Genomic DNA, 23,238 nt, shown 5'->3' on the forward strand with positions numbered 1-23,238 from the left:
GGTCATTTATAAAACTTGTGCAGCACACATTTATTTGCATATGGTTGTTTTGCTAGTTCTACCCTAAATGCTTAAATATTGCACTGCTGTGTCTGTCTTTACTATTTTGGGTGACAAGCTCCTTGAGCATAAATATTTGCAAGTGGCTCAAAAATGAGATGGGTGCTTGCTTGCATGCGTGTTGCCACTGTCAGTTGTTGTTGTACAGAATTGATGGTGATTATAAACAATATAAATTAACTATTAGCAAAAGTATTTGAAAATATTTAAATTGTGTGAAATAGGTACAAAAATCTGGGTAGGATACTCCTATTCACAGTATTGATTTGTCCAATCCAGAATAAGAACCAGACTTTTAGGTCTTGATGGATATGATGGAGTAATCCTTTAGAATTGAGACTAAGGGGTCGATTTATTAAACCGAGATTTTTTTTCTGGTCAGGCTTTTGGAAAAAGTTGCAAAAAAAGTACTTTTACAAGGTTTATAAAGTGAGTTAGACAGTGAGTTTAGTCTAAAACCACTAAAATGAGACTTTTATAAATAGGCTTCCACAGATCTAGGGACCCTTAATCTCCTAAAGGACACTAAAGAGAAACAATACTCCGTGTATAGTAAAATTCTACTTGGGGAACGTTATGTTTCATAGCCTCAGTTATGTGAAGTGGATGCGGGGGAATTGTTTTGGTTGTCTTCAAGTATGTACAAGGTCAAACCCTAGGAGACATTCATCCCATTACTTTTAATCACTGCATATGGTGAAAGAAGATTTGGAATAAAAATGTAGGAACAGAAAAACATGCAACCGTGTTTTCAAAGAAGCACTTGTGCCGAAGAAAGGAAAATGGTGCTGACAGTGACTGGTTTGCTCAGTACTTGGAAGACTGGAGGCAAGTGATAGGATCTTTTTATCCAAACTGTCCAGCATTCAAGTGTGCAAATTCGTATGAGTTCAAGTAAATTCAGCTGCACAAAGAGCAGGAAAAGGCTCCCAGCAGTCCCCAGAAAAGAAGGCCAATCAATTCTATGCTTCAAAAAACAATGACGTTTGACAGTGCAGTGACTTGTTGAGTTTATATTGAGCACCGATTTCACCCTGTTTTGAAATAACAAAAATGCTCTGAGGGAAGGACATTCATTTAATGTCTGATTGGTCCAATGATTTACTGTATAATGTTCAAGAAAGAGGGTAATTATGCAGGAAAATGTCTGTGTGGCAAAAGTGAATTTGCAGCTGGGAACTATTACAAATAGAAGAAAAAGTTGTGAATGTGAATAAATAGGAGTGTGATAGAAGTATCTGCTATTGGAAAAGTATGTTTGTATGATGATGTGAGCAAGAATTGTCCTTATTCTGGTGAGTCTGAGAAAATGAGTTCTCTGATAAATCAACGGTTAAAACCTGGGTCTTGATGCCAGGGGTGCTTTGCCAATGAGGCGAGTTGAGGCTGTCGCCTCAGACGGCAGCACCCCACTAGGTACCAGAGGCAGCAAAAATGCTGCTCCTGGTACTTTAAGAGCGAATTTCCGGGGGAAGGGGGGCAGCAGCAACTGCTGCTGCCTCAGACGGCGCGGCGGAGGGGCCAGGATCGCCCCTGCTTGATGCTGCAATACAGCAGCTCCCAGATGTGTTAGAGGGGATAAGGTTGCTTCATGTGAAAGCTTGTGTAAGATGGAATGTAAAAGGGATAGCTTACTATGTACCCTTTGTCCTTTAAATGCTGCATATCTGAAATGAATTCTGTATTTGGAGAAACAGTGTGCCTAATGGGTCATCTGAATGTCCTAAACTCAGTCATTGCAAGGCAGTGGCTAAACATAGCTGATAACTGTAAATGAGGATGATCGGAGTGATGTTTAAACCCTCCTGTTTTTGTTGCCCACCATAAATCTGCACTACCACAAGCAATGAAATGTACTTCGTTTCCTTCCCACTAATTAATGTAAATTGCCGGTGGGAAAACCCATGTGTTGCAAAGTAGCCTGAAGTTTGCTCATGAGGCAACAGCAGGCTACTGGAAAGTGAAGATGACGATCCTCACCAGGATTTCACATTATTGTCGGTATAAATGAAACTAGAGACGTTTTGTCACTCATGGTATTCCACAATGATTTTGGAGCATCCAATTGCTCCATATTAATGCCATTTTGCTGGGGTAGTAATGTCTGATTCAAACAGGGAAATTGAAGCTACTCCATGTTTGGCCTTGTCATCTAGATAAGTATATGTCTACTAGAGCTCAGATAATTCCTCTGCATCTCTGTTGTTTATCTGCACTCACAAGTCCCAAACATTGAGTAACAGTAATTCAGGCACAGACTCTAAACTGTTACAATTTTGCAACATTTAGGGACATATTTATCAAGGGTCGAATTTCGAACTGAAAAAAACAACCGAAATTAATTCGAAGTTTTTTTAGTCGAATAGGTCAGTTTTCGATCGAATAGGTTCATATTCAGCTGAATTTCGAATCATATGAATCGAAGGAATATCGCATTCGATTCAAAGTTTTTCCCAAAAAAACCTTCGCATTCGATTCAAAGTTTTTCCCAAAAAAACCTTCGATTTTTCAAAGTCCACCAATTGACTCCAAATAGGTTCTAGGAGGTCCCCCATAGGGGCATATTTATCAAGGGTTGAATTTTGAATTGAAAAAACTTTGAAATTAGAATTCAAAAAGACCAACCTAAATTAATTTGAAGTTTTTTTTTGGTCGAATAGGTCAGTTTTCGATCGAATAGGTCCATATTCAGCGCTGAATTAGAATCATACAAATCGAAGGAATTGCGCACAGTGTCGGACTGGAATGCCAGGGGCCCACCAGAAAACTTTAGATGGTGGGCCCACCGGTAAACCGTGACCATGGGCCCACTTTCCAAACTATTATTCCTCCTCTCTGAAGTCAACCTCTTTATTCTCCTAGTCTATTATATCTACTTACTATACTTTATTATTATTATTACTATACTTCCACTTTACCATAAAGGAATAGGGAATGACCATGAAATAGGCCAAATGGTTAGAAACAAGAGGGCCCACTAACACCTGGGCCTACTGGGAGTTTTCCTGGTATCCTGGTGGGCCAGTCCGACACTGATTGCGCATTCGATCGAATTTGATTCAAAGTTTTCCCCAAAAAAACCTTTGATTTTTCAAAGTCCACCAATTGACTCCAAATGGGTTCTAGGAGGTCCCCCATAGGCTAAAACAGCAATTCGGCAGGTTTTAGATGGGTGAATGGTTGAAGATGTATTTTTAAAGAGACAGTACATAATAAATTTCGATATTCGAATTTTCTTCAAATTTGAATGGAATTTGGACTATTCCCTAGTCAAAGTACACAAAAAATAGCTAGAAATTCGAATTTTTTTTCATTTGAAAATTCACCTCGACCTTTGATAAATCTGCCCCATAGTTGATACATTTCTCAGCAACATCGCTGGAATATTAGCAACTACTGTATCAATTCTATCAACTGGATGTAATGAAACCCAAGTATTCTGCACAGTAGGGACAAAGATAAGAAATGTATCCTTTAAATGTATCAATTTAGAACAGTTTGGGGGGGTTGGCGACCCCCCTCCTTTCATAGAGCTGCTTTAGAAGGTGCAAAATATTAATATTACACTTCAATATTAAAAAAAACGGCCACAGATAGAAAATGGAAAGTTATTGGAAAAAGTTGTTATTTCTGGTGATCTATCTGAAAACAACTAGTTGTTTGAAGGTGAACAACCCCTTTTAATAGGTACAAGCTCCATTCATTGATCTCATGCTGAACATGGGGTATGTTTCCCCTTTAACCGCCCTCTCCTCAAGGGAAACTGTCTGGAAACAAAAGGTTTACAGAATATTAGAGAGGTTGCTGAGTTGTAGCAAATATACCTCTATCATGGTGTTTCAGATGGCATTAACCCCCTGCCTCCCGTTTACATCAGCCGCCACACCCAGTGAGGACTGAGCAATATGAAGCCACGGCATTTTTAGGCTTCTGCTCCCTTATTAGCTTGTGGGAACACGTAGCCGTGACCAGGCCAGGACTGACAATGTGTGGGTTCTGGCAAATGCTGTAAGGTCCCATAGACAGTCACTATTTAGTGGGCCGGTTGGAGGCTTTTGGGGCATCTATGTACTTGTAATGCCAGGGCCTATTTTGACTCCCAGTCCAGACCTGGCAGTGATTGCTGCTTTCAATCCATTTCCCTCATCCCTATATTTCTCTCACAGATTCACGTCCCCTCCCTGTCGCCTCATTTCCTTCAAGGTCCTTCACCCTTTTACTGATCATCCAATTTTTCTGGTTCACGCCCACCCTCCAGGTGACGTCACCGAACCTTTTATATAGACGAGCGAGCGGCCGCACGGCTGCTGCAGAGAGAGAGAGATCCGCGTGTAACGGGCTTGAACATCTCACTGGCACAATGAGCAGCAACTCTGGACCCCTTCAACTGGGACTCATTAACTGCAACAACAAGTACCTCACGGCGGAGGCGTTCGGCTTCAAAATCAATGCTTCGGCCAGCAGCTTAAAGAAGAAGCAAGTGTGGAGCCTGGAGCCGGCGGGGGAAGATTCCAGCGCCGTTTTACTTCGGAGCCACTTAGGCCGCTTCCTTTCCGCGGACAAAGATGGGAAGGTGTTCGGGGAGATCGATACGCCGGGGCCCGAGTGCCGCTTCTTGGTCAGTGCGCAGGGGGACGGGCGCTGGGCGCTGCAGTCTGAGTTGTACGGCCGCTACTTTGGAGGCTCCGAGGACCGGATCAGTTGTTTCTCTCCTTCGGTATCACCCGCAGAGAAGTGGGGAGTCCACCTGGCCATGCACCCCCAGTTCACCCTGTACAGCGTCACCCGCAAGCGCTACGCCCGTCTCAATGGCCGCGGGGACGAGTTGTCGGTGGAACGGGACGTGCCGTGGGGGGTGGACTCGCTCATCACTCTCGTCTTCCAGGAGAACCGCTACAGCATCCAGACCCCCGACCAACGCCTCCTCGCCTCCGACGGAAGCCTGAGAGACCAGTCCGGCCCCGACACCGCTTACACGCTGGACATCTCCGCCGGCAAAGTGGCCTTCAGGGCTAGTGACGGGCGCTACTTGACCTCGTCCGGCCCCAGCGGAACCATGAAGGCAGGAAAGAACAGCAAGGCCGGGAGGGATGAACTATTTGTGCTGGAGAGAAGCTGCCCGCAAGTGGTTCTGACTGCTGCCAATGGCAGGAACGTGTCTACAAGGCAAGGTAAGATCAGCGCCTATTTCATTTATTAAGCTGCGCCCGACACTCTACATTTGTGTTCTCTTACAGCTTGGCCTGCAGACATTGTCTCTTCAGCATTGCCCCCTCTCTTCAGCATTGTTCCCTCTTCTCTTTAGTATTGCCACCCTCTCTTTAGTATTGCTCCCTCTTCTCTTTAGTATTGCTCCCTCTTCTCTTTAGTATTGCTCCCTCTTCTCTTTAGCATTGCCCCCCCTCTTTAGCATTGCCCCCCCTCTTTAGCATTGCCCCCCCTCTTTAGCATTGCCCCCCTCTTTAGTATTGCATCTGAGCCAGGTCAGGACTGAGAATCAAAATAAACATTGGTATTTCAGGTACCCAGAGGCCCCAACAAGGCCACACAGAGGCCCAAACAGCCCCCCACCAGCTGACTAAATATTGAGTGTCTATGGCATCTTAAAGCAGCCCCTCTGGCTTTTTCCAGAACTCGCCAATTGCCAGTCTGTGCCTGATCTGAGCGCTGTCACTGCTTTTATGTCTATTTTATACTATAAGGAAATGTATGTTGAGAGTAATGCAGATAAAAACATGTGGAAGGAGAGGAAAGACGCATCTTAAGGTTTGGGATGGTCCAGACAAAGCATGGAGGAGGTACAATAGTTCTGTCGCGCACATGAACTGCAGATTCCTCTCCCCCCAATCTTCTGCAGACTTCCCCGCCCACCCCTTCTTTCTCTTCGTCTCCTCCTCTCAGTCCCTTGAATTTTGCGGTAAACCGCAGCTTATTCTTCTGCCTAGGAACAGAATTTCATCGACGTTAGACTGTAGTCCTGAACTATATTCGTTCTACATTTGGACAATGGTTTGCGCTCTTATTGGCGTCCTATGCTCCGGGTACAACCAGCCTAAAAAACACCACTAGGTTAAATTCATTTAAAAAATCTATTGTGTATGTATGTTCAGGAATATAGGGCCCTCTTTACTGCTTGCATTGGTTAGTGGTTGTTTTCAGGCTCAGGCTGCTGTAAGATGCCATAGACAGACCCTATTTATTGGGCTGGTGGGGGCTGTTCAGGCTTTTGTGTAATGCCAGAGCCTATTTTGATTCTCAGTCCAGACCTGGTTGTTTTTGTAATTCCTGTATGTTTAATGTACACATTCATTTATTGTCCAACACTGTGGAAAATGTTGGCTTTTTATTATAAACTCTGTAATTGCAGTTAGAAAGTGTTTATCCCTTTCTTTTCTTTTGCTCTAACGCTTAAAACAATGTATCCGGAGTCAGGTCTCTCTTCTGGTCTTGGTTAGCCTTCATCAGCTGACTTGCCACATTGATTCAAGAGACCGTTTTTCTTTTCTGCAGTCCTATAACACAGATTCATCTTGCAGAAGCAATTACGTCTACAAATAACTTTAAAACCATAGAAAATGTGTACTTTATTGGAAAGTTGCTTAGACTTAACTATGCAGAAAAATATGTAAGTAGGCTGGGCTAGTATTCCGAACATTTGGACAAACGTTTGGAATCTTCACAGTTTGGTGCCATACTTCATAAGAACCTTAAGGCCTTAAAGGGAATGTAATGGCAATGAAAAAGAAATCTATCTCCAATATAATTAATTAAATGTCTGACTGTATGCAGTGACATTCCCCCTTTGTTTTACTTGCTGTGACAGCTCAAGATAGGAAACTTCAGACGGTCCCTAACTGCACTGCAGGGAAACAATCATACTTTCAAACAGCAGGGGGGAGCCCCGCACCTTCCCAGGACTTGAGCAGCTTTGTTTGTTTCCCCTATAATGCAGCCGGCGACTGTGTAGACATTCAGATTTGCACACCCAGTGCAGTCTGCATATTCTGATTACTAATCAGTCTTGCTGTATCTGCTTCTATGGCAGATATTATTTGACTTGTGGTGCTATGATAATTTATGACGATCCCTAAGCTTAACCTCCCAACTGAAGCCCACACCACACTGAGCATGTGCGTAGTCTTGGTCTTTCAAAGATGTTTAACAAAGTTACAAGATGACAGCCCCCTGCGGCCAACTTTGAAAACATAAATCATTTGTTTAATTAGGCTTCTGGTGCAGTAAGTTCGTGTTTGTCTAGTATACAAAAACAGCATTTCTATCATTATTCTATTTTAGACTTTAGTTCCCCTTTAATAAATGTCACTTGTTGCTTGAAAGGTTGCTTGGCACCTAGGGTCTCTAGATAAGGAATATTTGGGATCACTTCGTAAACCCAATAGGAGCATTTTGCCAGCAAAAGATTTCCTAGATACCATCAAATGCAAAGTATAAGTATGAGAGCTGTTAAGCAGAATGTTCCGAACCTGTGGTTTTGCGGTTTTGCAGATAAGGGGTCTTTCCATAATTTGGGTCTTTGTAACTTAAGTCTACTACTGTGTAGTCTACTACTTTTCATTTAACTGTCAGAAAAAAAGTGTAGGGGAAATCACAAAGACAATCTCGTGTAAAGGTAAGGTCACACAGGGAGTTTTGGGGAGATTTAGTTGCCCCCGGCGACTAATCACCTCTTCTGGCCGACAATCTCCCTGAACTGCCTTCCCACCGGCTATAATGAAAAATCGCCAGCGGATTGGCACTCGCTGTGCTTTGTTTTCCGAAGTCACCTGAAACTTCAAAGTATGAACTTTTGCTGTCACCATTGATAAATACTCTTTTAAAAATCCCATAGAAATGAATGGATAGTGGCGGAATTTCACTCTAGATGACTCTGGTGATCTCAAACTTCACTCTTTGATAAATGTACCCCAATGTGTCTAATAAATTAGCCAACAGAAATGGTTGTCTTTTAAAATCATATAAATCATTGCTGTTTCAGTTTACTCCCTTATGATAAGGGATACTATCATGTGGAAAAAAAAATGTTTTCAAAATGAACCAGTTAATAGTGCTGCTCCAGCAGAATTCTGCACTGACATCCATTTCTCAAAGCAGCAAACAGATTTTTTTTTTTTATGTTCAATTTTGAAATCTGACATGGGGCTAGACATATTGTCAATTTCCCAGCTGCCCCAAGTCATGAACTGAACTTCATGAACTTCAATCACTCTTTACTGCTGTACTGCAAGTTGGAGTGATATCACCCCCCTCCCTTTTCCCCCCAGCATCCAAACAAAAGAACAATGGGAAGGTAACCAGATAACGGTAGATCTAAGCACAACACTCAATAGTAAAAACCCATGTCCCACTGAGACACATTCAGTTACATAGAGTAGGAAAAACAGCAGCCTGCCGGAAAGCATTTCTCTCCTAAAGTGCAAGCACAAGTCACATGACCATGGGCAGCTGGGAAATTGACAAAATGTCTAGTCCCATGTCAGATTTCAATTGAATAAAACAAAATGTTTGCTCTTTTGAGAAATGGATTTCAGTGCAGAATTCTGCTGGAGTAGCACTATTAACTGATGCGTTTTGAAAAAAAAACCATGTTTTCCAATGACAGGATCCCTTTAAGAATGAAATGTAAGGGTGTTGAGGATCACCCTATATGGCCTAGGCCAAGGGCCCACTGTATGTGTGTATCCACTCCTATGCACTCCTGCATGTAGCTTCACTTAAAGGCAAAGCTTCATGGAGTGGAAATTGGCCTGAAAAACCCAAAAGCATGTATTTTCCATCTGATCCCCTGAGCTGCACTCAGGCCGACTCTGTGCCTTTACGTGTAACTACATGTAGTAGTAGTGTGTATATACTTGCCTAAAAATTGTAGGCTGAGAGAAGCCTTAACTCAGATGTAAAGTTAATTGGAGCAAAGCATTTAAAAACTATACAGGAGACATAACCTTCTTGTAAAGAATATTAATACTACAACAATTATTTTTAACAGTCTGCAAGGCCAAGATAGAAAATTTGGACCTGAAAAAATGATGCAGGCAGAGACTGAGGTTCTATTGTAATGTAAAATAATTTGTTTATAAAGGGCTAAGAAAAGGCAAATGTGCTTTGTGTCTCAAGACCCACTATGTAGGGGCACAGATGGCTGCACTCAAGTCAGAAGCTGATACTGGATATGGTACTTAAATGCTTACTTAAAGTTAATGTGAACAAGACCCCCAGGGCCTGAGGAAATTTGCCATCAAGCACTTGGTTTTAGCCAGGCCTCTTTTTCTGATTTTCTCAAACTCCCTCATCTTGTATGGTACTTATTGATTGGAGAAAAGCTGATGCAGTTCCAAAACCTGCAGAAGAATTACAATCTCATCCTGACAATTTAAAGAGCTCTAACACATCTGCACTAAGGAATAACACTACCCAAGCAGTTCTCTGCCGTATTTGTAACTATGTGCCAGAGACTGCTGGGGAAGCTGCAGTGGAAAACTATTTGCTTAATCATTGAATAGCTCTTCTACTACTTTGCATCATAAAGTTTGTGCAGCTGTCCACATCCTGCCTAGAAACGGTAGGCGTCTTTAATGTATCCAAGTCTCTGTGTCCTGTTTGATGTTAGGCAGGATTTTATTTGGAGTTAATATTTCCTTTTGACCTTAATGCAAGACATAGGAAATGTTTAGCAACTCATTTCTGGTATTACGTTTTTTTTAATATTTTTTTTTTTTTTAAAGGATTTTGCTACTACACCTCCCTGTCTTGAGTTCTATGTATCTCAGAGCTAAACATTCCTTTAAATAGTATTTCACGTGCTGAATCAACACATTTCATAAAAGTTGTCATGAATATGATCATGACAAACAATGATCTGCACAAGGGACTTTTTGAAATTGCAAACTGTGAAGCGCTAAACATGAAGGAAGATTCTATTGCAAATTTATATCTGTTTTCTGGTAGGTTTGCCAGTATGTCTCCTTTAATCAAGAGTCAAGTTGTCATTTCATCCATATACGTTTGTACAGTACACAGTGAAACGAAACAACGTTCCTCTAGGACCATGGTGCTACACACAACATAGATGTACCGGACAACAGACAAAAAGTGCAAGTGCAAAAATATGCAACTCATGCAAGACAGGAAAGCATAGTGCAGGGACAGGACAAGACAGTGCAGACTCAGCATATGTAATATGTTAAGTAAATAATGCTAAATGTCAGACATGATGGGTGTATCGTTGTGATATGATAGTAGTAAGAACATGATAAAGTACAGATGTGCTCATAGAGAAGAATTGTATCCAATGGCTATTTATACAATGACGTACAATGGCTGTGTAACGTTGTGGTATATAGTAAGGTCAGATGGGGTGTGTGTGTGAGAGATCTGTCCGGTCCCTGAGTATTCAGGAGCCTTATGACTTGGGGGAATAAACTGTTACACAGCCTGGTAGTGAGGGCCCTAATGCTTCGGTACCTTTTTCCAGATGGCAGGAGTGTGAACAGTGAGAGGGGTGTGTTGGATCAGCCACAATGCTGGTGGCTGTATGGATGCAGCGAGTGGTGTAAATGTCCGTGATGGAAGGCAGAGAGACACCTATGAACTTCTCTGCTGTCTTCACTATCCTCTGTAGGGTCTTGCACTCCTTGATGGTGCAGTTCCCAGCCCAGAGAGTGATACAGCTGCTCAGGATGCTCTTGATAGTCCCTCTGTAGAAGGTTTTGAGTAAGGATGGTGGGAGATGGGATTTCCTCAGCTTGCGCAGGAAGTAGAGGTGCTGTTTTGCTTTCTTGGCTAAGTAGCTGGTGTTGTGGGACCAGATGAGGTTCTCCGCCAGATGGACACCAAGGAGTTTGGTGCTTTTGACAATCTCCACATTAGAGCCATTGATGTACAGTGGCAGGAAGTCACTCTTAAGCTGGCCATAGACGCAAAGATCTGATCGTACGAATCGAGGATTCGTACGATTTTCAGAACGTGTGTGGAGAGTCCCGACATTTTTCGTCCGGCGGAGATCGGTCGTTTGGTCGATCGGACAGGTTAGAAAATTTCTGTCGGCTGCCGATATCACTGTGTGTATTGCCGATCATATGATTTTCAGTGGGAGACTGTCACTAGCTTTGGTTTGACATAGATATCGTACGATTGCTGTCAGGGGCAGAACATTGCTGATCTGTTCTTTAACTAATCTGACTGGTAAGACTTTGATCTGAATGGTTAGTGGCGGGTCGGGAGATGGGAAAGTCAGATCGTACGATGATTCGTACGATCGGATCTTTGCATCTCTGGCCAGCTTTAGGGTAGGGACACACTGGACGATTTGTCGCCAACGTTTTAAAAAAGTAAATCGCGGCGACAAGACGATCGTCTTTTTTGAACAGACGATTCACAGCGACTATTGGCACAAGAGCGATTTGTATCCCATTACTCTGTGCGGTATGTGCTCCACCCAAACCGGAAACGGTTTGTGCTTCCCGCTGTAACCTGGCGTCTTTACGTTCTTGCGTCATTGCGTTCGCAGTGTAATTTGAATACAATTGCTGCTACTTATCTGTATGTGTGTGCGTGTCTAGGAGATTTCAGTGCTTTTCTAAGTACATGCTATTTCTGATAAATCGCTCGGAAAAGGGTCTCAGTGCGTTTTGGAGCTACAGGCGATTCACAAACGCGCTGTGGGCACAGGAGCTGGCGTCTTTCATTTGGTTTTGTTCAGAGACAAAACGAGCGATATGTCGATATTTGCTTTTTAAAAGCGTTGGCGACAAATCGTCCAGTGTGTCCTTACCCTTAGTCTTCCTAAAGTCAACAACCATCTCCTTTGTTTTGTCTACATTGAGAGACAGGTTGTTGGCTCTGCACCCGTCTGTTAACCGCTGCACCTCCTCTCTGTATGGCGACTTGTTCTTATTGCTGATGAGCAATGAAGCAGGGAATCAAATGCCCTGCATGCAATTGCACATATTTGCTTTCAAAATTGCAGGCTATACAGAATTTTTAATTATAGTCACAAAATTAATTTTTTCAGTATGTGGCTTTTCATTCTCACAATAGTTACCCTTTAAGTGGGTAGTAGAAGTCTAACTGCAATTATTGATTGGTGTTTCCTGTATATTTTGCTACTCTGATAACCCCCTCTTTGATGCCATTTTATTGTGTTTTTATAGCTTCCCTTATGAGCCTCATTTTGTCCTTCAGTGAAAGCTGGGACATTTTGTGTTTGAATTCTGACCTGCTTTTCATCTACATCTGAACCAATGAAAGTGCCATTCTCTTGAATCTGTTCAATGCTCTTATCCTCTTTCTCTATGTAAACCTATTGTAAAGCTATGTTCCAAAGCTTCAAATAACAGGAAAGTCATCTCCCATAGACTGAATTTTAATCAAATACTTCAGATTTAGTAAACATTATTTTCTCTAATAAAACCGTATCCTGTACATGATACTAGCTAAGATAATGAATCCTTATTGGAGGCGAAACAATCCTGTTGGGTTTATTAATGTTTAAATAATTTTTTAGTAGACACGGTATGGAAATCCAAATGACAGAATCTGGAAAATCTTATGTTCTGAGAGTTCTGGATTACTGATTCTGTACCAGTATAACATGTGTTTGTGCTAGATATATGTGTTTAGATATATGTCCTATATAAGAAAAATTGTCAGGCATAAGTGTGTGGCATTGTTTTCTCATTGCCTCTGTAATAGCTCTCCATGTGGATAGTGATGTAACATCGCAGCATGCAATCGGCTCATCTGTCTGTTTTTACTTTTGACACGTTCCATGGACTTCTCTGAATGTGATGCACTGTATTACTAAATTGGCTAAGATCTTCGTCTTGTCTTTACTGATGCTAAATGTGACAGATGTTGCTGCTGATTATTTCCTGAGGGAGGCCCCTTCCTTGTATCTTAGGGCTATGGCAGATGGCTTTGTTGCCTGTGCTTAATTTGTCTTCCAGTGTGGGCAACAAAACCTCAATTTACATTCCTACCTGGACTTGTGCAAATTACCATTGTCGTAGCCCAAAGTAGCCATTTTGTTGAGGTTAGTAAGAAGTTGGACAGTGGGGATGCAGTGATCTATTTGGATTTTGCTGAAGTGTTTGATTCAGTTGCCCAATAAAAAAAAGCTTTCTAAAGTAAGGACTGTTGTTGGTAATGTTTTTAAATGGAAAATGTCTAAAAGATTGTGTACAGAGGGTAACAAACTAAGCTTAAAAATAAAACGATAGCACAAAAAGCTACTGACTCAAATCACAATTTCACAATGAAAGTATCAATAGAGCTGTGAATAATTTCTCCTGGTATATCCTACTGAAAGAAAAATATATCAAATAATGCAGTGGGAACTGCACATTTGCAGACATGTTGTTATGCGATCCTGTGCTTTAACATCGGCATTTACTCTGCCACCGTGACCGAAAATAAATATACTGCCGAATTTAGAATTCATATTTGCTGTGTGAACTTGTTGCTTGTTTTGTTGCAGCTCAGCTGTTCTGCCCCAGTGTATCCCCAACTGTCCTCATCAGAGGAGCTAATGATGCAAAATAATCCCCAGTAGTGATCTTTGTTTTCATCTCTGTACTTTAATGACAAGCATTTAACCAATATGGTTGTTGGAGTGTTGCCACCTTGTTTTTAGTGAAAAATGTTAATATGCCTAATGTATCATCTACGCATTTCTATCAATAAAAGTTGTGGAACAAAGGAGGGGAAAACCTTTAAAGTTTTAAAGGGGTTGTTCATCTTCCAACACTTTTCAGGTCAGTTGGTTCATCAGAAACAGACTTTTTCAAATTACACTTTTTTTCTAGTAGTTTTTCTAATATTGAAGTTTAAAGACTTGGGGGGGGGGGGGGGCTTTGAAGGGAACTATTTTGGGTGCAGCACTTACGTGATACTGACATGTTCCTATGATTCGTTATTGGTTTAAAAGCAGCTGTTAGAATTGATACAATAGTTGCTTATATTCAAAAGATGCTTCTGGTAGATTTATCAACTAATGTAGTGAATTGTAACAATTCTGACAAATATAACAATTCAGAATCTACACGTGGGTTACTTAGCTGCAAGACTGAAACACCAGGGACAGGAACATTAACCTTCAATTTTGGGGGAAAAAACATAAAAGACATAAAAAAAAATAAGACCCTTTTTTCAATTACTTTCCATTTTTTATTTGGAACTGAAAGTGTTTGGAAGGTGAACTCCTTTAAGGCTAATGGCACTCAGAGCAGGGACTAGCCATGTGTGAGCCGTAAACACAATATTCCTTTTTACAACACTGCTGCAGGGGCCTCGGCTACACACGAGACAAGCAATTGGCAAAAAAAAGGCAATTAGACTAATTTACAGCTGATTTACTGCCACGTTGATTTGTAACATTTTGAATTCATTCTGGGTTGAATTCATTCAGGGAAGATTTTGTATGTTTTTCCTTTTACAGACTAAAACTGTCATGGGAAAATTTTTTTTTTTCCATAACGCAATAGTTAGTAGTAATACTACACTAACCATGCAATTATGTCTTCTAGTATCTAATTTGACCTAAGAGTGCATAAAAAAAAATACCCCAAATTGCTCACTTTCCTTAAAGGAATTCTGTCATGATTTTTATGATATTTATGTATTGGTGTAGGCAGCATCTTGGGTCATTTTGCCTGGTCATGTGCTTTCAGAAAGAGCCAGCACTTTAGGATGGAACTGCTTTCTGCTAGGCTGTTGTTTCTCCTACTCAATGTAACTGAATGTGTTGCAGTGGGACCTGGATTTTACATCTACTTTTATATCTACCAGGCAGCTGTTATATTGTGTTAGGGAGCTGCTATCTGGTTGCCTTCCCATTCTGTTGTTAGGCTGCTGGTGGGGGGTAAAAGAAGGGGGGTGACACTCCATCTTGCAGTAAAGAGTGACTGAAGTTTATCAGCGCACAAGTCACATGACTGGGGCAGCTGGGAAACTGACAATATTTTTAGCCCCATGTCAGATTTCAAAATTAAATATAGAAACTGATTTCAATGCAGAATTCTGCCAGAGCAGCACTATTAACTGATGCGTTTTGAAAAAAACATTTTTTTCCTATGAACTACTAACCAGACTTTGCCTTAATAGTCTGCAATCCTTGGGTTAACTAAATACAGGAGATCCATAGACTTGGTCACTGACTCTGACCTTCAGTGACTCCGACCTTCAGAGGGCTGTTGAGCTGAAAATCTGTTGTTGGCTATGTAAACGTTTCTAAAACTGCAAATATTGCAGATAAATTGTAGATGTGCTTAGGGTTTTGATCCTATTTCATAACACTGAGCCTGAGTTTTAAAGAGAGAAACTGCTAAATTCTGATTTATAACAAACTTTTGTTATCTTCAATGACCCTTGTCTGCTTAATTTTAGGAGTTGATCTTTCAGCAAATCAGGATGAGGAGAGTGACCAGGAAACATTTCAACTGGAAATCAACAAAGATACAAAGATGTGCGCTTTCCGGACTCACACTGGAAAGTATTGGACCCTTTCCAGCAATGGAGGGATTCAGGCATCTGCTTCTACTCTGTGAGTATATTAACCATTGACATCCACTAAATAAAGTGGATAATTTTTAAAATGTGACTTTTTTTTTTTTTTTTTTTTAACTACGTCTTAGAAGCTGCATATGGGGCTTATAAATAGCTGCATATGGGGCTCAATTCCAGCTCCCCAGGCAAGCACAGGAACAAGTCGCCAGTAAGTTAAAAATGTGTGGTTATTACTGACTCTGCACTCCCCAAGGTTTCAGTGCCTGTGTTACTGCTTCAAGTTCAGCCACTAAACGCATGCTAAACCACTTTGCTGATAGGCCTGTGTGCACTGAATTGTACTGACTAGCACTCCTTGTAGGGGAATTTTACTGTATTTTTCAATACATGCATCAGATCTGTTATCTGAAGTCCCATTATTCGAAAAGCTCTGAAATACGATTCCTTTACCTATGTGTTTTTTTCTTTTTAAGCAAACAATATATTTTTTTGACTGTTTTTTTTCCCAAGTTAGAAGATCGTACATAGAATTGACAAATAGTATTGGTTAGTTTTTTTTTTGTTTAGTAGTTTTAAGGTTTGTTGGTCTTATTTCTATAAGTGGTCAATAAGATATATATGTATATACATACAGTTTAAGTTTTTCATGGAACCAGACAAAATTGGTGTAAAATCCAGGGAAACTTATTATGCATAATATATAGCTGGGACCACAAGACAACAATGTAAAATGAGGGGAAATTAAAAATCAGGGGATAACTTGTCCCTCTGTCAGGGATTTGCCTTACATAGTCCACTTTAGTGTTAATCATACAGTACTGGCATACATCCACATTAAGAGGGATAAAAAGCCACAAATGTGTGGCTTCTAAATTGAATACAACAAGTTGTATTGTAGATTGCACTTGTTTTAATACTACTCAGCCCTGGATTTGTGGAGAGGCCACCAAGGGCCGGGCCTCGTGCAGCAGGATTTTAGGGGGCAGCCACACCCACATTGGTTCAGAAACACTGGGGATGCGCAGGAGATACTATATTTTTTTTAAAATTTCCTGTGTGCCAATCCTCATTGCTGTGGTCCTGATGATGAAAATTTGAGCGAATATAAGGGAGGCGATGGGGGTGACAAACTACAGTGGGCCTTGAGCTGCCATTATGTAAATCCGGCCCTGGCTGGATTATTGGGGGGGGGGGGGGGGGTGACCCATTGTATCTTAAAAAAACAAAAACTTCACTATGTATCCTTACTTTACTCTCTAAATGAGTTCTAGAATGTAAAAAAAAAAATTGAAACACTCATGGGGAAATGCCTGGGTTCATGAAAGTCACGTATAGAAAAAAGTTTGGCACAACATAGGCAGCGGTGTAACTAGATATTACTGGGCTCCACAGCAAATTATTTTTTAGGTCCCAAAATGTCTACAGGTTGACCTGTTTTACCAATATTTAAATTGTATTTATGTCCTCATGCATGGGACAGGGCCCCTATCCTTCCTGGGTGGAGATCCCTCTAAGATGCGTGTGATGTACATGAATTTTCTATTCAAACACAATTTTTTATCCTTTACGATTCCGTTTTTTTAAATAAAAATCTGTACACATTTTAAAATGTGCGCATAAAATATAGCCAAGCAGGAATTAGAGGGATCATTGCTCCTAGGCCCCCTGTAGCCACAGGGTCTGCTTCCTCTGTAGTAACACCCCTGAACTGACTTGGCACACAAAAAGTGTAGAAAAAGGCATGTGTATGTAACACTAGTGAGTTCACAATGTGGATTTCAGCAGGAACTTGCCAGCAATATGAGGGATTACTGATTGAGACCAGCTGTGGAATTTGAGAAAATACTTTTAAAATGACTGCAACAATCCTTTAAATATTTAGGCTATTTTAGTGTGCTGTACCCCAGCATATTGTATATCATTGTGCTCATGTCATGTTTTACTTGCATTTGAATATATATTTGCAGATCATATGAGACAATAAAATTGGTCAATTATGAATATAAAGCTAAGCGTTATTCAGCAAGTTATTCAGCAAGTTATTCAGCAAGTTATTCAGCAAGTTATTCAGCAAGTTATTCAGCAAGTTATTCAGCAAGTTATTCAGCAAGTTATTCAGCAAGTTATTCAGCAAGTTATTCAGCAAGTTATTCAGCAAGTTATTCAGCAAGTTATTCAGCAAGTTATTCAGCAAGTTATTCAGCAAGTTATTCAGCAAGTTATTCAGCAAGTTATTCAGCAAGTTATTCAGCAAGTTATTCAGCAAGTTATTCAGCAAGTTATTCAGCAAGTTATTGCTGTTTCGTTCAGCCATTGGCACATTTGGGTGCCATTGAAGTTTTTGAAATGCAGAGCTTTATTTTTGCATTAATGCAGGTTCATCCTATAATAGAGCGATGCATTTTGGAAAGCTACTGGAAATCAAGATTTAACTTAAGGTGGCCATACACGGGCAGATAGAGCTGCCGATATCGGTCGTTTGGACCGATTTGACAGCTTATCTGCCCTTGTATGGGGGCTTCTGACGGGTCGGGTTTGATTTTTAACCGACCGACCCTTCAGAGCCACTTGGTGCATCGTAATTCGATCGTTCGGCCATCCGGTCGAACGTTCGAATTACCCCCGATATAGCCATGCTGTTAGCGGCATATCGGGGAAAGATCCGCTCGTTTGGCGATGTCGCCAAACGAGCGGATCTTTGAGTCTATGGCCACCTTTAAAGGGATTAGCGTTGACAGCTGCAACATGAATGCAAAATTAGTGCTTAATCTACTTTTTGCTTTTTTTTATTTTTTAAAGCACAATTTCTCTTTATTGAACTCCTGTTGAACAAGGGCATATACTGTCCCTTTAAGCCTGTATTATAGTGTGTGGTGTATATAGTATACTGTTACTGGCATTGCCATTTCGGGGGTAATCTCTCTTTTAGTGCTTCTAATAAACTGGTGTTCTCTTGCTGACATTTTTAGTGTTTCATTTAAGCCCTTTTAATGTATGTTGAATCTACATGCGCGCCTTTCCCTGATTAAGTGGAGTAAAAGTCGGCATTGATCAAGAAGTTATTATGGTTCGATAAGTGCTCTGTAAATCTATATTGGGTTTCTATATGCTTACTGCACATCTGACTTGTGCTAGTTGTATACGACACAAATTTGAGTACAAGTGAGAGTTCTTGAGATGTGCTGTGAATAGTATCCATATGGGTACCCAGGCATAATGCATATATCGGGAGTGACCCTGTATTGATTGTTCTGGACCCATTTGTTCAGCAAATTGTTTTTCCCCCTACATTGAAACTTATTTCAGTTCTCTGAGCCCTTGAGTTAGGGATAGCTGCCTACATTAGGAGAGTCTGGGATGACTATATATGGAATCTTCACGGATATGTTGTGTATGTTAATAAATCTTGTATACAAAATATACTGGGTCAACAGATATTAAAGCGCAAAACAGTATTTTTACTGCATCGCTAATATAGATTCGTCAGACTGGAGTGATGCAAGGAACAAGAAGGTGTCTTCTTCATTTAATTAACCTGCACAAACCCTGTCGTCTTTAAATTGTGCACCAAAAATTAAATTAACATGGGCTGCACTTTTCACATTTATTTCTGGTCTGCTTTTTTCCTCCACCCATCCTCCGCAATCAGTTGTCATTTTCCTCACCCCCATTTTCCTTTTGTTTTCCAACAGGAATAGCAGCTGTTATTTTGAAATTGACTGGTGCGACCGTAGGATCACCCTTAAGGGAGTTAATGGAAAATATGTTACAGCCAAGAAGAATGGGCAACTGTCTGCTTCTGTAGATACACCAGGTAGAACACATTACATTTGGGACAAATAACATTGCAAAAAGCTTAATCAGAGGCTACTATATCTTTAAAATGGAGGAGGTGAATTTACCCTCTTCAACAGCAGTTCAAAAAATAGTTTGTGCTGTACATAATTTTTGTCTAATTTTTAAATAATTCCTATATATTATTTTACTAAACTGAAAAAATGTTACTTTCTGTTTTGTATGGGCTCGTTAAAACAATTACCAGTCTTCTGTGATGCCCTGTAAAATGACCAGCTCCATAACAAGAGGGAAACTATTTGTTTATACAAAGGGCTCTTTAGGGTAGGGACACACTGGACGACTTGTCGCCAACGTTTTTAAAAAGCAAATCGCGGCGGCATATCGCTCGTTTTGTCTCTGAACAAAACCAAATGAAAGACGCCAGCTCCTGTGCCCACAGCGCGTTTGTGAATCGCCTGTAGCTCCAAAACGCACTGAGACCCTTTTCCGAGCGATTTATCAGAAATAGCATGTACGGTACTTAGAAAAGCACTGAAATCTCCTAGACACGCACACACATACAGATAAGTAGCAGCAATTGTATTCAAATTACAATGCGAACGCAATGACGCAAGAACGCAAGCACGTAAAGACGCCAGGTTACAGCGGGAAGCACAAACCGTTTCCGGTTTGGGTGGAGCACGTACCGCACAGAGTAATGGGATACAAATCGCTCTGTGCCAATGGTCGCTGTGAATCGTCTGTTCAAAAAAGACGATCGTCTTGTCGCTGCGATTTACTTTTTTAAAACGTTGGCAACAAATCGTCCAGTGTGTCCCTACCCTTAAAGTGCAGGAAATCCAAAAACTAGATGGCAAAAATATTTTTATGCCAGACCTGATAAACTAACATTGTCCCCTTTTTAATGCAGAGACACATGGAGATTTGGGGAGATTTAGTCGCCCAGAGACAAATCGCCTCTTCTTCAGGATAATAATCTCCCTGAACTGCCTTCCCTGCTGGCTAGAATCTAAATAGCCGGCAGGATGGCACTCGGACGCTTTGTTTACCGAAGTCGCCCCAAAGTTTCCTCGTGAGGCGACTTAGGAAAACTAAGGGATCCGACTGCCATCCCGCCGGCAATTTAGATTCTAGCCAGCAGGAAGGGAGTTCGGGGAGATTAGTTGCCTGAAGAAAAGGCAAATAAATCTCCCCTAATCGCCATGTGTGTCTCTGCCAGTCAGCTGAGAAGCCCACTGATAATGAGCTTCAGAAAGGCTGTTTAGGGAAGGGAGGAATTTGTTCAAAGGCAGATAAGAACCTCTGAAAAAAAATTGTCTTGTTTATAATGTAAGAATGGGTAGAGTTTTTTTTAAAGCAAAGGCTGTAACATGTCCTTTAAATGTATAAGTAGGAGGTCTACTGATACCGATTCTGATACTTTACTTTTGGGGTTTAAGTAAAATATTTTATGAAAATGTTTTTTATTTGCTTTACAGCAGAGACCGAGCTCTTTTTAATGAAACTTATTAACCGTCCACTGATCGTTCTGAGGGGTGAGCATGGTTTCATTGGCTGCCGTAAATTGACTGGAACCCTTGATAGCAACCGCTCCATTTATGATGTATTTGAACTGGAATTCAATGACGGTGCTTACAGCCTCAAAGGTAAACATGCCTAAAGAATGGTTGGCATGGGTGAGCACATGCATAGCAGAAAATGTGTCTGCTGATTTCTGTACTGCTGCACTCTGGGAGATACTTTTATTTCATATTGCCACCAACAGTGCGGTCTATTGAATTGACAGTGTCCTGCTCTATCCAGACAGAATGAAGGCTACAATTACTGCCAAAGGTGCCTCTTCTTATCTGTCTTCTCCACAGAAAATTGAATTAAGATTAAATTGACTAATTCTCATCCAGTGCCATTGACATTACTAAACCATAGCTGGATGAGTAACATGATTGGAAAGTAAATACATCTTTCAGAGAGGCTGGGAGAACGTAAAGGAAGACTAGTATGTCTTCTACAAGGGTTCAAATAATGCTTCTCTGTAAACTTACAAAATTGAAATTTGTAGGATTGCCTCACTTTTTGACTTCTGTTTTGTGTTTATTTTTTTTAGATGGCACTGGGAAATACTGGACTGTGGGAAGTGATATGTCCGTTACCAGCAGTAGTCCCACTCAGGTGGATTTCTTCTTTGAATTCTGTGACTACAACAAAGTGGCAATCAAAGTCAATGGCCTTTATCTGAAAGGTGACCATGCTGGGGTTCTGAAAGCCAATGCTGAGACCGTTGACCCTACAACACTCTGGGAATACTAAATATAATCTGGTCCTGAATCACTAGCCATGTCTCACCTTGTATTCAAATGTGTCCCTTGTGCCTGTTTGCTCTTCCAGGGCAATATAATACAAATCTTGTCTTGCTTGGAGAAACCATTTTCTTTACTTTAGTCACTATCTGCAGTTTATGACCAAATCTACATGTATAGCACTTCTGTGGTGCAGGGCATTGTTTGCTGCCACAATCTTAGTACCCTCTACTGTTCTGTAGTTATACTTTTTAAAACCAATCCACAAAGAAATGCAGATGTGGCTAAACTGACCCATGTCTTTTTTTTAAAAAAAATGTGTTTACATCCATAAACAGAACTGCTTCTTAACAAGGTAATTTTTAACTATGGTAGGATTCCTGGGATGACCCCCTTGGTGAGAAACTGAAAGAAAATGGCATCTCTTAGGAGGCCCTTTAGGTGGCAGTGGTTGTATTTTGCCAAGTACTAGCTATTTTGAAATACGTTTGCTTTTTTTTTTTTTTTTTTTTTAAAAAAAATAATAATGCAGAACTTGCACATTTAACCATTTATGCCCAGTGATTCATAGGGCTGTATTTCTCCCTGTAGAATGGTTTATGTAATTGGAAAGGTAGAATATTAATAGTAATCCAAACAGTATTAACATTTTTTATTTACTATTTGTCTACTGATGAGCCTCATCTCAACCTTTGACATATCTCCGCAGTAAATGTAATGTACATTGTGGTGCTAAATGACAATGCTCTGCGTTTTAAAGTAACTCAAATGTCATAAAATGTATCACCATCAGATACGTACCAAGTATATAAAGTTTCATAACATTTATATATCAGTCTGGGCTATTTATATCTCCGCCACGTGACTAACTTCAGCTACAGTCGTGAATAAAGCCTCACTTGGTGGTTTCACACTCCTGTGAATTGATCTGTAAAGCTGCTGATCTAATGTCTTAAGTGCCATTTTAAGAAGCAGTATAGAGAAATAAATCCATTTGTTCCAGTGAATGGACTGTACTATGTGAGTTTTCCCTCAAGGATCAAATCATCAAGGTGCATTTATCATTTATTTATTTTTTTGAAAGAGCTCTGCAAGCTAATGTTTTTCTTGTATCTTACTTACATGTGAATAAACAAGGATGAGCACAAAACTAAAATACTGTATCTGAAAGAAACCAAACACAAATACATCACAAACACAATATATAATATTTAAACACTAATTCGCTCTAGTGGTCATTGTGCAATTAATTAAACTTAACAAAGCTGCAAAGAATCTTAAATCAATGAAAAATTTGATAGTGGAGATAATCAATAATCTAAAATATAGAAATCGGTACTTATGTTTATTTTAAAACTAATTAAAAAATAAACTACAATTTATTAAAATTCATAGACCAATTTATTGGAATAATCAACCTCAAAAAATTCAAGATGAGATACAAGATACAATATAATCTCAAATTAACATAAACAGAGGTACAATAGCAAATGATCAATTATACATAGTGACCTAAAAAAGGGGCGTTTCTCCTTTAATTAATCGGCCTCATTAAAACTTAATC

At 40.4% G+C, this 23,238-nt stretch overlaps 1 protein-coding gene across 1 annotated transcript; it reads left to right on the top strand.

Annotated features, from left to right (window-relative positions):
• The first annotated feature begins 4,347 nt into the window (after positions 1–4,347).
• Positions 4,348–22,502, top strand: fscn1.S (fascin actin-bundling protein 1 S homeolog). Its single transcript, XM_018239050.2, has 5 exons — positions 4,348–5,231; positions 15,460–15,616; positions 19,272–19,393; positions 20,856–21,023; positions 21,482–22,502. The coding sequence occupies exons 1-5, from the start codon at positions 4,421–4,423 to the stop codon at positions 21,682–21,684; spliced, it is 1,461 nt and encodes a 486-aa protein (XP_018094539.1). The 5' UTR covers positions 4,348–4,420; the 3' UTR covers positions 21,685–22,502.
• The last annotated feature ends 736 nt before the right edge of the window (positions 22,503–23,238 follow it).

The sequence above is a fragment of the Xenopus laevis genome, chromosome 9_10S (assembly GCF_017654675.1).
Source record: "Xenopus laevis strain J_2021 chromosome 9_10S, Xenopus_laevis_v10.1, whole genome shotgun sequence".
Lineage (NCBI taxonomy): Eukaryota > Metazoa > Chordata > Amphibia > Anura > Pipidae > Xenopus > Xenopus laevis.

Excerpts from the sequence above, each read along its gene's own strand:
- fscn1.S (XM_018239050.2), top strand. The coding sequence starts at position 4,421 with ATGAGCAGCAACTCTGGACCCCTTCAACTGGGACTCATTAACTGCAAC. Across the intron at positions 19,394-20,855 it reads TGCTTCTGTAGATACACCAG|CAGAGACCGAGCTCTTTTTA; the intron begins GTAGAACACATT and ends TTTGCTTTACAG. Across the intron at positions 21,024-21,481 it reads CGGTGCTTACAGCCTCAAAG|ATGGCACTGGGAAATACTGG; the intron begins GTAAACATGCCT and ends TATTTTTTTTAG.